General features: G+C 40.6%; 2 protein-coding genes across 2 annotated transcripts in view; one reads left to right on the top strand and one right to left on the bottom strand.

Annotated features, from left to right (window-relative positions):
- fam83gb (family with sequence similarity 83 member Gb) overlaps positions 1-8493 on the bottom strand; it is an 8676-nt gene extending 183 nt beyond the window's left edge. Inside the window, exons 1-5 of the mRNA XM_034084960.2 lie at positions 7959-8493; positions 5652-5819; positions 4602-4726; positions 2596-3970; positions 1-863 (exon numbers count right to left, since the gene is read on the bottom strand). The exon at positions 1-863 is cut by the window's left edge and continues 183 nt beyond it. Of these exons, the coding sequence (XP_033940851.1) occupies positions 492-863; positions 2596-3970; positions 4602-4726; positions 5652-5819; positions 7959-8492 (2574 nt within the window). The 5' untranslated portion in view covers position 8493 and the 3' untranslated portion in view covers positions 1-491. The remainder of the gene's footprint in view (positions 864-2595; positions 3971-4601; positions 4727-5651; positions 5820-7958) is intronic.
- slc5a10 (solute carrier family 5 member 10) overlaps positions 1-16980 on the top strand; it is a 22521-nt gene extending 5541 nt beyond the window's left edge. Inside the window, exons 8-14 of the mRNA XM_034085059.2 lie at positions 1624-1759; positions 10009-10116; positions 10206-10356; positions 10500-10668; positions 13973-14188; positions 15428-15521; positions 15947-16980. Coding sequence (XP_033940950.2) covers positions 1624-1759; positions 10009-10116; positions 10206-10356; positions 10500-10668; positions 13973-14188; positions 15428-15521; positions 15947-16140 — 1068 coding nt within the window. The 3' untranslated portion in view covers positions 16141-16980. The remainder of the gene's footprint in view (positions 1-1623; positions 1760-10008; positions 10117-10205; positions 10357-10499; positions 10669-13972; positions 14189-15427; positions 15522-15946) is intronic.
- The last annotated feature ends 212 nt before the right edge of the window (positions 16981-17192 follow it).

The following is a 17192-nucleotide window of genomic DNA, read 5'->3' as shown; positions in this document are numbered from 1 at the left end:
TAGGTTTGATATGGAAATACATTTTACAGTGCCCAAGTCTGAATAAGAAAAGCAGGTCATGTAATTAAGAAATATGTTTAAGACTGAAGTGCCTGAGTTTGCAGAGGACACTTGGTCACAGTAGATGTATCATCATCTACAATACTCATGTTTTGGGTTTGTTTCCACCAAAGTATCAGTATCTGCCTCTAAAATGTGTAATCTCCCACACACTCCCAAAACCATCCAGTCTGACGCTATTAGCCTTGAAGCGCTGGTTTTGAAGATGATTCATCTATTCTTAAGAAATATTATCAATTCAAACTGCCAACTCTTGTTAACATAGTCGAAAAAATCCCATCAAAAGGTTATTTTATGTTGAGCCTCAGGGTTTGAAAATAGGGAATGACACGCATGCCAGAGATAGAGAATATTCCACACTGGAGAGTCAACACTTTAGCAGGATGTCTGTATCATCAATCGTTCTCGTGTAACTTCGCTCGCCCACTCCTCTACCTATCCGCCTTGTTGTTTTCAGACGCCTTCTTCTGCGACGCATCACCTCGTGCCCTTAAGTGTTTAAAGTTGCTGAGTTTTGAGAAAGATACTCCTAGTAACCCTGATGAGTTGGTGGGCATGCGTGGCGCGGCCTGAGCAGCCTTCTTGTACCCCGGGCTGTGTCGCCGTGGTGACCGTCCGGAGCGGGTCTCTACGCGCGCCTGGCCCGAATCAGGGTGCAGCGCTTGACCCTGCCAGTAACGGTGTCCTCCGATCACCGGGACGGCAGAATTGGTCGGGCGGTGATAACTTCCAGGCTTGGCGATGATTACACTTGGGCCTCTCTTTTGCGAGTCACGACCCGGAGACTTGGAGGTCTGGAACAACTGGGCAAGATAAGAAGCAGAGATGATTAGGACACATGAAGTCCAGAAGAGTAACACATGGTGCCGATGTGTGAGGTTACAATGGACTGAAAAGCCTCTAGGGATGCAAAAAACAATTATTGTCATCATCGGTTAGTCTGCTGATTAGTCTCTCGATTGATCGATTAATCATTTTATCTATAAAATGTCATAAAATAGTGAAAAATGTCTGTCCCCGTTTTTCAAAGTCCTTCAAATGTCTTGTTCGTCAATCTAAAACACAAAGATAATCAGTTCATAATGATAGAACAGAGAAAAGCCTCCTAAAACTGCATTTTTGCTTGAGAACGTCTGCATCTCAGAAAATTCCAAAACTAATTATTTCATCACAAAACATCAAAACTGTGGAATATGCTTTTTGTTATTACATATATTTACATACAACGGCAACTCTTTTGACTCCAACCTGAGTCATAACAACCTTTTCAAGTTTCGACTAGTTCAGTATCCTGCAGAAAGACTACTCCGAAGATCATAGCACCAGATTTAGCAGCTTTATAGTGGTTGCCTGTGAGTTTTAGATTACATTTAAATGTTTATGATTTAAAATGCATATACAGGGCCATCTTTTGACTTCTGACCTGCTTAGCCCTTTCTTAAAAAAACATTGAATTGCATTTTCCTAAATTGTTTGCATTATGTGTATTTCTTTTTTAAAGTGCTGAAGAGTTAAAGTTATATACTATAATATTATTGTAATGTTATTATGTTCCGTGTTTAGGTGATTGTACAACGCTCCCTGTCTGCTAAGAATATAAGTCACGTGAAAGGAGCTTCGATCCTGGCTGCCTATCTGAAGCTGCTGCCCTTCATCCTCATCATCCTCCCTGGCATGATCAGCCGAGCTCTCTATCCAGGTGCGTGCAACCACACACACCTTGTTATTTGCTAAAGATAATGACGTAATTGTGTGCAGGTAGCGGCTTGCTGTGGAACCCTTCATGCAGCACACCAATTAGTAGTTGGATTTATATAGATGTCTGTGTGTTTTCTTAGTAGAACGGCCAACTTATTCACATCAACCATAATGCTTGGGAACTTCTGCACTTGTCTCTGCATTGATTACTCATTTAAGAATAGTAAAAGGATTTTAGATGCATGCACGAGCCTTGTGTCAACATCTACATATTAGTGTTGTAAAGGGCTGAAACAAAAATATATTAAATTCAATTCAAGATTATACAAGACAGAGAAAAATAGCATTTTCTCACAATGGAAAAGTAGAGACTTGTAAATAAAAGAAATGCTAAAACTATTGATTGAATTTTTAAATAGTTAATGATCTGTCATTGCATTAAATTACTAATTATTCCCCTCAACAAATAACTTTTATTTTCATTATCTACAAAATCTCCTCTACCTACTCTTTTGTTTTCATTTCTGTTTGTTCGTTTGTCCGCAGAAAAATGAATGAATTAAACTTGGTAGAAACGTTAAGCCTGGGAAAAAGACCCATAAGTATTTGGAGCCATTAAATTACAAGAAAGATACACAAATATTATTCACTTCCTTTGACATTGCAAGTGCACTATTTATCAATGCATTTGTTGATTATTGCAATACAACTAGCAAAAACGGTTAGTCTGTAAAAAAGGTTTTGAAGTAACAGTTTATAATCCAAAGATTTCTCCAATTATTAAACAGAAAACATGACAACCTGTTAAGTGCAAGTTGGAGGAAGAATGTAAATCACCTGTCCTATGTGCCTGTGCGGTGAGGGGTTTCCCTGTCTGCGGAGCTGCTGTGATTGGCGGATTAGGTCAGAGGTATCTTCACTGCTGGGATCCCGCAGATCCAGCATGCTCTGGGAGAGGCGGGCCATCATGTTGAACCCGTCTCCCTGGCGATGCCCGCGGCCCGACCCAGTCTTCACTCCGTTGTTAAGCGGGTCACTCGGCTCTGGCAGGGGACATTCATAAAACTCCTCCTCTGATGCTGTGGAGGTGATTGAGGGGGCATCAATGACCCCTCGGTCGCACATGACCTTGGTGCTGTCCTGGCTGCCCTCGCCGGTGCTGCCAGAGTCACTTTCCTCCTTTTTAGAGGACATGCGGCCACGGCCTGGCTCCTCCCTGTTTTCCTTTTCTTTGAAGCCATCGAGACTTTCCAATTGGTCCATTTTCATCAGAGTGACCTGTGGTTGTCCAGGCTCCTGTGGGGAGGCGGGGTCTATGACTAACTGCAGTGTGCGGCGTTTAGGAACAGGAGGGGCTGCAGGTTGAGTCTCTGCAGTTTGATTAGCAGTGTCTGTTGGCTGTGAGTCAGCAGTAACATTGGATGGCGTTGGTTCATTCAGTTTGTGTGTGTCTTGTGTCAAAGGTTCGTCAGGCTGCTGAGGGGGCCCTCTGGAGTCTGTTGCATCAGTTTGGTCTTTATTTGGAACAATGTCTATTTGCTCTTTTAGCTGTTTGTTGGTTGGACTCACAGGAGTAGAGACAGTTGTATTCCCAGATGGATTCTCCGCATTTCCTGTAGCTTTTGCATCCTGAACTGAAGCGGGGTTCTCCTTCTGCGGTGGGAGCATCAGTGGTGAGCTGAAGCGAATAGCCTGGCTAGTCTCAAACCTCTCTGACCTCTGTAAATGGACCTGATTGGCTCGCTTATCATCCCTGATGTTGATAAAGCCAATCACGTCGCTCGGTGGGTCTGGGTCTGGCCAGATGGGCAAGTACGGGATCATGTATGCCTTTTCCAGATGGGCTAATCCCGGATGCAAGGGTGGTTCTTCGATGATCCCCCTAACACGTGCCTTCGGAAACTTGAGCCCAGTGGGATGACGGGAGTTCCTGGAATTTTGTTCAGAAGAATTGCCACTTGCGTGAGTTCCCCCGGTAACAAGAGCATATTTGGGATTGATGAGCTTCCTAGCTACAGCAGCAGACACCGGAGCAGGAGCCACCTGAGCGACCGCCTCAGGGATGGGCTCGTCTGCCATGGGGACTTTGTGGAGAGACACACCTCTGGACACGAGGTAAAGGTCACAAAACTGAAAGTCGAAGGTCTCCACTGCCTGCCCCGTGATCACTGTGATGAGGTTACGGTCCAAACGAGATGAGGACCAGGTGAAGCTGGAAAAACACAGACAAGGAAACATAAATTCACAGCAGTGACTCACCTCATGTGCTCAGATTTATTTCATGCTACATTTGTTCCGGCAATTTATTTTCCATACTAACTCTTTTCACTATGTCGCAACCCCTACTTAGAGAAACGAACGTACACTTTAATTATTACACCAGACAGTCATGGATCACATCATGCCCTTTGATTGCATCGTGTGGGTGAAATAGAGATAGATTAATAATTCACCATGTGTTGAGGGAAAGATTTATAGTTGTGGAAGATTTGCCTAGTTCACACAAATTAGTTTTGGCAAATAAAGATATGCATGCTACAACAATGCAAACATTTTCAATGTTGCAACACGTTCTACAATTATTGCCTTATGGTTGTTTGCCATTGCCGACCAATAAAGAAGCAGTTTATAATCAAGTATCTCCAAAAAAGGCAGACTTATTCCAAAGAGAAACACAGCAATTCATTTGATCCTATAAGACATTCGTGTGAAACTCCGTAGGGCAAAGTGGAACTAGTGATCATTCTGTGTACAGTAGGATTGTCTCATAGCTTTCAATGCAAAAATACAAGATATGCGGCAATGCACTGAGCTTGCACACACACTCACAACACACTGCTCACCTGTATGAACCAGAGATGGCTTTGTCTGCGTCCACCAGGAGGAACTTCTGGCTCAGCGCTCCACACACCCTCTGTGCAGATCTTGTGAAGAACTCCACCCCACCACAGCTTCGCACACGCAGATTCTGCACAAAAACAATTATGAATTCAGGTTTAATGCTTTGCAAAAAAGGAGGCTCTTAGGGATTAAGTGTGATGGGAGGAAGGATTTTATTGAACAAAAGGGAAACAAAGGCGACAAGAGCATAGGAAGACAGAAAATAATGAGTTCCCTTTTTGCTCTTCAGAACAATTCTTCTTTATTAATACCATTGTAAACTTGTGTCGGCTGCACGTTAGAGCATGGACTGTATATCTGTATGAATGACACACCCTGCAGTCTTTGGCCCTGCGATAAGGGTGTGGTTTCTGGCTGAGCGTTACCTCGCAAGTAAATGTCTGTGTGAAATGTCACGAGAGACGCGATGCCCAACAGTTGTAAAATGCTCACAATAAGAGCAAAGATGGCAGATAACAAAAGGTTGAACGAGATGAGAGGTTTGGTGGTTAGAGCCGTGAGGAAGGAAGAAAGAGAAATGAAAGAGAAACATGTCACAGAGAGTAACGCATGAGTGTCCATGGTTTATCTAATTATATGCAGCACAGACAGGAATGTGCTAAGTGTCTTCCTGGTCTAAAACACTAGAAAAGTTAATTAAATATTTAAATGTGTTTTTTGTTAACTGCCTAGACCAGTTCAACTCAGAGAGGCAAAGCATAACAAAGACATTAAGCCAATGGCAAAAATAACTAGTTTGTGCATGCACCTTATTAAGGCCTGCAGGCAAAAACCTGTTCCACTACGTGCCCTTATTTCAAATGTTATCCCTTATGTAGTAATATACATGAACATGTGACTGTAATGAAACATATTTATTGGACATTTTGGAACTGTAGCTTTTACATTTAAACTGTTTTCTATTATGTTAGGCTATACTTATCAAGAGTAGCCATCTATTCCAACTAGCTCTTCCCCCAGTTTATCAAAACATCATCAGGGCGTGTGCATACCTTTAGATGTCCACGATGCATATCAGCTCTGACACACATGGAGAGGAAGCAGGGGACTGAAGCCAAGTCAATTATTATGTATACAGGAACTTTGCGTTTGTAGGCCGCATCCAGCAGGTCCCGAAAGATATCTACATCTGTAAACACATCCATCACCACGGCTATCACCTACACACACAAAAATAGAGGAAACCACAAATGGGGTTACTTAGTGTTTCCTGATCGGTGGGGGTGGATTTCATTTGACAGCCATTAAATCCTCAAAGGAAGCTAAAGACTAAGAAAACTGCATTTAGAAATTAAATAGACCCTCAAAACACAAAAACCGCAACCCTTATCATCATATCTCAATTACAAAAAATAAATAAAAATATAATTGACAAAAAAAACAAGTTTAAAGAAATCCTTTACATCCACAGAAATGAATGTATAATGTAAGTTTTGATGTACTACCAGCTGTATTATTGTATGTTTGTAATCACCATTTTGTAATGCTTAACTAGCTCTGGTCTGTAGTCAGTAGATAACAACATATATGACAACCAGATTGTTTCATTTCAAATATTAAGATGTTTGGTTTACATGAGTGAGATTGTAGATGAAACACTTTACTATAGTAAAGCATTTTGGAGGAGTGCATTTTAAATCAAGCAAACCCAATGTTTAAATTAAGCATTTTCTAAACTTTCAAGACTTTGTGCAAACCCTGTTCCTGATCACTTTGTCCCATAAAGAGATTGCTTGAAACAAATTGCTTCGCAGAGTGGTGACAGACTGTGAAGTGTCTGGATAGTGTGTGTGTTCAACAACACAACACTCGTGACAGGATGGTACTCTTCACATAGCACTGCTATTTACTCTTCTCTCTTGACCAAGATCAAGATTTAAAACTAGGTAGACTTTTGTCCCAAAGTCTGGCAACTTACTGAAAGGCTGATCAAGAAAATAGCTCTGGGAAAAGCTCATTAGTGCACATACACAAACTGTACATAGGGACGCCTAGTTCAATTTAACAGCAGTTTTGGGGGGTAAAAAGCGATTGGCATATGCCCTTTAAGCCGTAAAAAAGTTGTTCAATGTATCACTAAGTCCTATTAGTCTATATGTACATGCGTTAGGATCTATACGTAAGAGGTAAAGGCTCCCGGGTGCTGTAATCTTTTCAATGACGTCAGAGCATTTTTTACCACTGGCGTGTCAGGATCAGACTTGTTTTATTAAAACTTTGTTATTGGTATTTGTGAGTATGTCACATGTGGGAGAAGAAAAAGAGGAAATAAGGTTTGTAAGACAAGATGCCAAGACAAAGGAAAACAATTAAACTGATGTCAACATGTTTAGTAGAAGATATGATTAATCCTTGTGTGCAACTGCAATGCTGTAAGCAGTGTTCAGTGTCAGACATTTGATACAAATAATCATCCTTAGACTGATGTTTCTTGGATTGAACAGTATAGTTAATATCACACATTAAACATCTGCCATTTTGGAAAGTGCAATCGCAGAATATCTGAAATTACTGAAACGATTATCAAAATAGTTTCAGGATAATAGATTTGTTTTGTCTTCTTCACTGCCTTTTCCATGTTTATGTCTGTGTGTGCGTGTACTGTGTACTATACTGTGTATGGTGCAGTTATTTACATTACATTGCATTTAGCTGACGCTTTTATCCAAAGCGACTTACAATAAGTACATTCAACCAGACACAACCTTGAAGAAAACAGAATCATATAAGTACATCAGGTTTCATAGAGCTAAGCATTTCAAGTGCTACTCAACTGGCTTTAGATAAGCCAGTCCTTTACAGTGTTGTGAAGTAACTAAGTAGATTTACTCAGAACTGTACTTTGCTTGAATAGTTGACATGTTTTGCTACTTTGTACTTCTACTCCACATCCACTTTTACTGCACTAGATTTGTTTAATACCTTGAGTTACTTTGCAGATTCTATTTCATTATGTGAAAGTCATCCTTAAATAAGGCTTTAGTCATACCCAGAGTAAAATACACTACTCTGCAGCATACAAAGTAGTTAATATAGCTGCACCTTTACAAGCTTTGATAAACACATTAATGAATCAATACTTATAATCAAAACATATTATATAATAAGTTATTCTGAAATGGGACAATGTGCATAATAAGTACTTTTGGTACTTTGTGTTGATGCTTACTTGAGTAACATTTTGAATGCAGGACTTTTACTTGTAAAAGTATTCTACACTGTAGTTTACTCAGGTACAAGATCTGAGTACTTCTTCCACATCTGGTTATTTATTTATCACACAATACGGTTGTTGTTACCTTCTGGGCCGATGCGATGCTCTTGCGCACCACCTCTTTGATGTGCGTGTTCCCGTCGGTTGGAGGTTGGGTGTACACGGTCACCCGTGTGACCCCTCGGTATGAACTGGCCTCGGGCCACCCGAGGTCCAGCTCCGCCACTGACGACTCTGACCGGTCCGGCCAGTACTGCAGCGACACCTCGCCGTCCCCCCCGTACTCCCCGGAACCCGGGGTAAGGTTCCCCGGGCCCGGGGTGAGGTTCCCTGGGCCCGGTATCATGCACCCTGGCCCCGGGGTATCTGGCTTCTGATGATGCTCATGTCCGGGCCTGTAGGCCTCCGCGCTGTATTCAATCCGCTGCAGCTCCGGTTCCGAGAGGAACTCCCGGAGGCGGGTCTCTCGGATGAAGTCCCCGAACGCATCGCGGCCCTTGGTAACGAGAACCTCGATCGCCAGCCGTTGGTCCTCGCTGTAGAAAAACTCCGGTTTGCCCTCGCTCACGCGCCAGTTGACGTGGTGGTTGTCCAGACACTGGACCTGAGACAGCGCCATGGCATCGATATATCCCCCGGTCAATAAAGAGCACAGTACCAAAAGAACCGAGCTGATCCAGTTTCCTCTCGTCGGTCCGTAGGGTCCAACTTACAAACTGACATTACGCTCCATAACGTGTCCGCGTGACGTGGGCCCGTGTGGCGGTAAACATATTTCCATGTGAAGGAAAGACACCGCTGCAACAGTTTGCTCAACACAGACTCGGGTTTGCACTCTCTCACTCACACACACACACACACACACACACACACACACACACACACACACACACACACACACACACACTCAGGTGTTGCTAGAACAAAGTACCTCCGCCCAACGCCACGCCTTTCACCTGACAGGGGCCCGGTAGATCCAGCGGCAGCCCGGTTCAGCAGATCCAGCCTCCGGGCAGGCAGACAGCTGTCTGGGTGGATGAGTGTCAGCCTGTGAGTCAAAAACAAAGCGGAACACGTACTTGACAAATAAGTCATTAATCCTCCTTTAAAAGTGTTGAAACTGTTGGTGACTCAAGTTTACTGTTGTGCTGACGAGTCACTTTTCCTCTCTTTTTGTCTCTTTTCTAATCCTAAAGACCATTTAATGATTCCACTGTTGAGTTCCCCGATAGACACAAATTCGTAAATATCACTAACGTGGCACCTACGTGTCTCAACTGTGTCCAAGTTCGCGGCGCTTTATTTTACCGTGTCTTTCTTGATTACGCTTCTCCAGACAGAAAGTTCATCGAGTGCTGCTCCAGCGGTTTGGGTTTGCCCCAGGAATCCGGCAACGGAAGCTCTATCACCGGGGCAGAAAGGCGGAGTGTCCGGTAGTTGGTTGGGAAAGAGAGGCTGTTAACTCCACCCTCCTGTTACGACCCAAATCGTGTTTTTCATCCAAAAACAGAACCCTTTACGAAAGACAGTGGTGGGAACCCCATGACTTAGTTATTTTGTATCAGCTGCTGATAAATATTAACTGTTGCCTGTAATGTGCTTAGAGCTAAATACATTATTTTGGTTTGATCTCACATACATTTTAACACATTTCCTATAGGGAATGCAGTGCAGATGCCAAACTTTTTTCTTATCATGTGATTGCTTGTTAATTACGTGTCACTGCAAAGTCTTCTGGATTTTTTATTGATGAAACATTAGGAGAAATAACTGATATAGGTCTGGATCAGGGTTGTGTTATACTTTAAGATTAGAATAAGGTCAAGTTAATGGTTATGTAGATACAGATGCACCTTACTGACAAATAATCTTTGTTGTGAGTTCACTTTTTATCACCTATGGAGATAGATGAACTAGCTTACAAGTCAATGGAGTTTAAAAAGATTTGCATCTTGTAACTCTTTTTAAATCAAAACAGGCAGACTGTAGATCACAGGAGAATTCAATGTAAAACGAATTAGGAATTCTAGTAATTTACTCCAGATCCATTACGTTTTCATGGAGTTGCAGACAATTAAACATACTCTGTCACGTCTTCCATCCCTGTGTAAGTGCCCTTTCTCTTTATATTTCAGACACTGTAGGATGTGTGGATCCAGAAGAGTGTGTGAGAGTGTGTGGAGCGGAGGTGGGATGCTCCAACATCGCCTTTCCCAAACTGGTCATTGAACTCATGCCAAGCGGTGAGCATACTGTTTTCAATCTGTCAACTACTTTGATAACGTTTATTTTTTACCTACATGCAAGTGTTCATCTGTGTGTTGTATTGCAGGCTTGCGTGGACTTATGATAGCAGTGATGATGGCAGCTCTGATGTCATCACTAACCTCCATCTTTAACAGCAGCTCCACACTCTTCACCATGGACATCTGGAAGAAGTATCGCTCACGAGCCTCGGAGAGAGAGCTGCTACTGGTTGGAAGGTACGTCACCGACAGATGAAGGGTCAGAGGTCAGAGAAAATGTGTTATAAATCCTGGACACTGGTAGCTGACATTTGGAAGTGCCTCATACTTCAACAAATCTGAGCTAGCCCTTTAAAGTGAAAGAGCTGTGTCTATTTCAGGATTTCGACTGTGATCTTGGTGGTGGTGAGTGTGGTGTGGATCCCCATCCTTCAGTCGGCCAACAGTGGCCAACTGTACGTGTACATCCAGTCGGTGACAAGCTACCTCGCTCCGCCCGTCACTGCTGTCTTCACCCTGGCTGTCTTCTGGAAGAGGACCAATGAGCAGGTAACACGCACACCAGTGGCTGTTCTAGACCAATTTGACTGGGGCGGCCACTGGGGGGGCCAGTTCTTTTCTGAGGGGGGCACAATAAATGCAGGACGAAAAAGAGAACTAGACAGTATGAAGTAATTGCGCATAAGAAACAATGCAATACAGTTATTGGTATTTGTTTCAGTACACTTATTTATTTCAGATAGATCTTATAGTTATTACTGTTAGCTTCAGCTTAAGTTATAGTGCAATGTTTGCACTAACACCATATTTATATAAAAATAAAGGCAATGAACAGTTACATCTCTACTTTACATAAGGGTCTCTGCACAATCTCACATTACAGCAACAAAATCCTGCGGTTTTTGGCAAACCGAGTACCAGAAAATATACATTTAAAAAAAAAAAAAAAAAAAACTTTTCCTTGTTAGGGGGGCCACAGGGGGGGTCAGAGGTCAGTGTTACCACTGCCCCCCCCCCCCCCCCCCCCCCTAGAACCGCCCCTGACGCACACACAAGTTATATAGATTAATCTTGTCTATTAAAAGGAAAACATGCCCTCCAAAAGAGCCCGCAGTCCAATGGGATGTCTTAAAAAAAAATTACAAATCTTTACATTTTCTAGCTGGAAGTATTAGATGTTTGCTATTTTTTGCTTAATGACTTAAACAGCATTAACAAAATCATTTTCTGTTAGTAGATTAATCCATTAATTGACTAATAATTACAGCACTAATAACAATCAGTTACACTATTTCTAATGACAATAAACAGAATACAATCTTAATCCACCAACTCTTTTGCGATTCCTTTAAAGACATTTCTTTTTCAACACTTACAGGACTCATTTTTTACAAAGTTTACTACATTTTGTACACTCAACTTCTTGTCAAAACAAGAGTTTGAGGATTTTCTGCACTGTTTGTCCTTTCTCCCACACCGTACTGGTGTTCCTATTTTTTATTGGCCTCTCATGGAATCCAGCTGCCAACATCCCTCACTGCTTGTGTGGAGCCCAAGGGTGTACTCTCTCATTTTATGAAGTGTATTGTTTTGTATTTCCTATGTAGAAACCAGCGTGAACGTGTTGCTTTTTCACTTGAATAAATGAAAGTGATTCTTGCTGATAACAGAGTGCAAGTGAGGGAAAGTTTGATTATCACAAGATTAACAGAGTGCTATGAAAGAGATAATGCTATCGTAAAAAAGGGGTTTCAGCCTAATAACACGTGTTTAAACATCTTTCAACTGCAAGTAAAGACCAGTTCACTGGATTGAATTCCTGTTTTGAGAGAGCACATCCTGGGTGTGTCTGCTTTCTGTGGACATGCTGTTTAACCACTCGAATAAAGTGGATTTTCAGGTTTACTTAGGTTTTTTATTATAATATCCAACTCTGAATAAAGCTAGAAAGAGTCATTTTTAGTTTTCTTCTATTACAATAATTTGCCTAACCTGGTTACACACAAAACTAATCAAGCAATTATAGTGAGCATGGTAAACATTGTACCTGCATGTTAGCATTGTCACTGTGTGTGCATGTTAGCATGATGACATTAGCAACTAGATCAAGTAGGGGTCATTACTATGATCCCAGCGACCTCAGTTAGACTTTTGTAAGGGTATTAACTAACTACACATAGATACATTATACATAGTTATTTAAATGTTTTTGAAACAAAGCATTTAGTTAAAATAGTTGTCTAAAACAATCACGTTTCTATCAAATTTAGCACAGATTAAATGTATATGCCTAGATATAGACCTGCTTAAAACCAAATCCATGCTTACTGGAGAAGTTATAAAAAGGAACAGTCATCATTTTCTTTTTGATGTATCATCATGATATATGATACCTGTGTACTAATTTATTGATAAGGGCCAATAATAGTTGCTAACTGTTAAACAAAAGGTGTGAGTCTTTTCTTTTCTTTTTCTTTACACACACGGAGCATAATGTAAGAATGTAAGAATGTAAGAATCTTTATGGTGCTGACTCATTGGGGTCAAAGGCTTCATGCTACTGCACATAATATGACACACACTGTCTTACACTGTAAAGAAAAATACATACATATTTCAGTGGAAATAACAATTACATTTTTAAATGTTGTTTTTTCACATGCAGTACTTTCACATCAGAAACAAAGAGAACCCGATGGGGGGGGGGAAAGGGTTTTGAGTGAAGAGTGTAAGGAATGAGAGCGAAAATAAAACATAATGAGAAACAAAGTGCATGTATAGATGTTTGCTTTGTGTTAAGTCGAACCACACCTTACTGAAGGCTGAACAGAGGCAGCGACAGAGACTTAATTTGTGTCTCGACACGTGTGTGTACTTAAGTGAGAGGTGACACCATGCTGACAGATTATCATGCTGGGAAAGTGAGAGTGAATCAGGAAAGAACACATGCACCATAGTGAGGCTTTTAGCAGCAGGAAGTTCAGCATATTATTCAGTAAAGCATCTGATGATAGTGAGTTTAGTTTAATTAATATGGACATCACAGTAGCATTAGAATTACTTAAGTGCACAAGGACCAGATGCACTGTGTTTGATCAAATAAATACTAAAGTACACAAAAACAGGGTTTATAGGTAACACATTTGAAATAAAATGATAAAACCAGGAAAGAGCATGTTCATGTAGGACAAAGAAAACTGCTTTAAAGGAATCAATTTATCATCCCATTAAAACATTACTATGTCTCCATGGTGAACGAGAAATAAAACAGTCTTAATTAATTAAAGTTAATAGGTACAGTCTTAAATCAAAACCAAACTATATCAAAACATGTCACACAACTCGTGCAATATAATCTAAGTCTCATTTATCCAGTCGTATGCTCACTACTTCACGAGTGCATGCATTTGAGCTAAAACCTTAATATTTAAAACCCTCCTGCATGTCTCATGCTTTTGCAGACACGCTACTCTTCCATGCAAGTACTACTCACAAAGTGTTTTAAATAGCGAAAATGCATGTGGTAATGAATAAATGATTGAAAACAAGGCTTATAAAACTGAGTGTAAGAGTTTGTGAACAGATGTTTTGATACAGATTTGCTGTTGTCAAATGCTGCCCCAATAGGAACTCATCAACCATTTTCTACTTTTATGGATTCTTTGTTCATTGCGGTCAATGCGAGACATACTTGAAGACGGAGCGAATTGTTGATTGACTTTAGGGGAAAGTATTCCTTTTCAGTTGTAATTACCTATGAAGATTTCAAAGCTGAGAATATTACGTTTTTTCAAGATGTGACAATGGTGGCGCCTCATTGGTTGTGTTTCTATGTGTGTTTATGTGTATCCAGGGTGCGTTCTGGGGCCTGATGGTGGGCTTGGTGGTAGGTGTGTGTAGGATGGTGTTGGAGTTTGCTTTCCCGCCTCCCAGATGTGGCGTTGTGGACTCGGCACCTGATGTTCTGCGCAGCGTCCACTACCTCCATTTTGCCATTCTGCTCTGTGGGCTCACTGCTATCGTGGTGACTGTAGTTTCCCTGCTCACCCCCCCGCCCAGCCCTGAACAGGTGTGTACATACAGATATAATAAAGATCCATTGTCTCAGAGGGATATTGGTTTTCACAGCCAGTACTAAGAAACATACAGATATACAAAGAGGCTAGCATTTCGTCTGTATGTTGTCTCAACTGAAGGTTGAGCTTCATGTTATACAAGACAGTCAAAAAGGCCTTGCCTTTCTAAATCCAAAAGAGAGAAATCCTACAGCACAGAGGAACTATTGTTGCTCTCAATAGAAAGACTATCTATAATCTAAATGCTTCATATTTCAAGTCCTGTTAATACCGCCGATCAATTTGACACATTACATTCTGGCCTGTGTGTGAACTCAAACTGCTAACAGTTGCATTACTGATGTCATTGCACATTTTAGTACTATTTAGCACAGACAACTAATCACAAGGAAAGCCAGTACTTCATATCCATTAAAAATTTAGAAAGCTATAGTTTTATATAGGTGATTTATGTTAATTATGTTGAATGAAATTGAAGTATTAGAACTGAATAATGTTATAATGACAGTTTATTCTTCAAATTGTCTTGCAAACAATAAGTGTGAAACTTAACATGGGAAACCACTGATCTACAGTAGTGTAGTATTAATGGAATACGTTGGGAAATAATGTTATTTGCCTAATTGCAAAGTGTTATTAGAACACTAATTACACTAAGCATAAAGACTAAATTGTGTGGAAACAGCTAGCCCGACTATATCCAAATGTATTTAAGTCTGTCTACCAGACCACGGTCAACATTATATCTGATGCGTTATAGCTTTAGATTTCCATGGTAGACCTGAGAGTGATATTGATCTTCTCACCTATATAACTTATTTAGGAGTAAGTAAGTAACACTACAGGTGTTAACCTTTAACACACAGTTTAGACATTGTACCTGATTACAAAAGGAAGAGTGTAAATCATATTACTTTTTGTTTTAATTTGTTATTCTTTTCTTGAAGGGTTTGGGTGTTATCTATTGAGCCTTATTGCGTGTAGCAATGTTACAGATGTGTATTGATGTATATTCTGTGAAATGTTGTTGACTTACGCAAAGGGACTTCATGAAGAGAGGCTTCAGCCGCAATACAGCATCTAATGGGGCTCTTACCAAACAAAGTCTCTTTAAGAAGGTTTAACTCTTCTTTTACGCCAGGATGTTGTCAATGTATATGGATTCTTTATAGTTTACACTGTAGGTCGTTGCTAGTAAATTCATGTTGGATGTCCATTTTCTTCTCTCACAGTTGCTTAACCTGACCTGGTGGACTTTGACTGAAGAGCCACAGAGAGAAATTCCTCTACAGAAAGTGTCCTCTGTCAGCCACCGTAGCTCCCAGGGTAAGGGTCTGAATATTCACAACACTTGGAATAAAACCAGCCATCGTGTGATCAACACTCATCCACACACACACACACACACACACACACACACACACACACACACACACACACACACACACACACACACACACACACACACACACACACACACACACACACACACACACAACACACACACACACACACACACAAGCTGATGTTATTGTTGAGTAACTGTGTGTGTGTGTGTGTGTGTGTGTGTGTGTGTGTGTGTGTGTGTGTGTGTGTGTGTGTGTGTGTGTGTGTGTGTGTGTGTGTGTGTGTGTGTGTGTGTGTGTGTGTGTGTGTGTGTGTGTGTGTGTGTGTGTGTGTGTGTGTGTGTGTGTGTGTGTGTGTGTGTGTGTGTGTGTGTGTGTGTGTGTGTGTGTGTGTGTGTGTTGCAGGCTCTGAGCCAACCCGGCGGGTGACATGCGGTCAGGGCACAGGGTTGTGTATCGCAGCAGCGCGGCGATCAGAGGAGACTCCAACTCCCAGAGTTCAGAGCGTCAGAGAGAGTGTGTTCTGGTCCAGGTTCTGCGGTGTCAATGCAATCCTGGTTGTCAGCATTAATATTTTTCTCTATGCATACTTTGCCTGAGTCGAGGATCATATTTCACATCCTGTCTCACCCTGTTGCTGAACTCCTGACAAAATCAACTCCAGATCCAAGAAGGTGGGGAAACAAACTGTGGTTTCTGCACTGATTTTACATTAATTCAACTTAAATCCTCTAGCCTCGGGTGTTCTCATTTCAAACTAAACTAAAAAACACTAAGAGAGAACCTCTAACCAAATGTATTATTTTGATTATTAAAAAAAATGAGATTTAAAGAAAAATCTAAGTAATACTTTAATTAATTAATTAATTCATAGTTTATTGTTTTGTTTATAAAACTTGTCTCTCCTATTTTGTATAACCTAGTTTCAAAGTGTTAAAAGAGTATTGTACAAATTACGATGAAGCTCGTGTCTTGAAACAAGCTAACATCAATCTGCAGTTTATAAATGATGACATATTAACATAAGGGCATTACACATCATATATTTAAAGCTTACAGAAAATTAGAATACACATATTTGTGTTTTTATGTTTAACGTGGAAATCTATTTGCTTAATTTTACTTACAATGTTATGTTTATGTCCTAAGCAGGGTTTTGTGAATTTAAGTTACTGTTTTAGTTTTCTTTCATGCTATTTGGCTTGTTTGTGAATATATATCAGAATTTCTCAACTTTTTCTGGTCCCAAAAATTGCCCAGCTTTTAGTATTTTAAATGAAAATACACACACTTGTGAATGAAATAGTGCATTAGAGCATCTAGATTTTATGGAGATAATGTGAAATAAAGGTTTTACAGATGGTTCAGGGTTGTTGTTTTTTTCCCAGACATTTTACAGTTTATCAGTAATACAATGTGCCTCCTGTTTTGGTTTAACAGCAGACTCCCTCAACGGACATTAAACCCAAGGTTGAGAAACTCTTTTATAACATTTATGTTAGGTGCGTTCAGATATCTTTTTTTATTTTAGTCAAAAGACAGAATATCATGAAAACCTGTCTAACAGATGTTTTTCTCTTGTAAACATTATCTTATAGATAGATTATATCCCAAATAAATTATAAGATATATGCATTAAAGTTACAATTGT

This window comes from Pseudochaenichthys georgianus, chromosome 1 (genome assembly GCF_902827115.2).
Source record: "Pseudochaenichthys georgianus chromosome 1, fPseGeo1.2, whole genome shotgun sequence".
NCBI lineage: Eukaryota > Metazoa > Chordata > Actinopteri > Perciformes > Channichthyidae > Pseudochaenichthys > Pseudochaenichthys georgianus.
The sequence above is the reverse complement of the archived record's forward strand: the minus strand, read 5'-3'. Positions and strand labels throughout refer to the sequence as shown.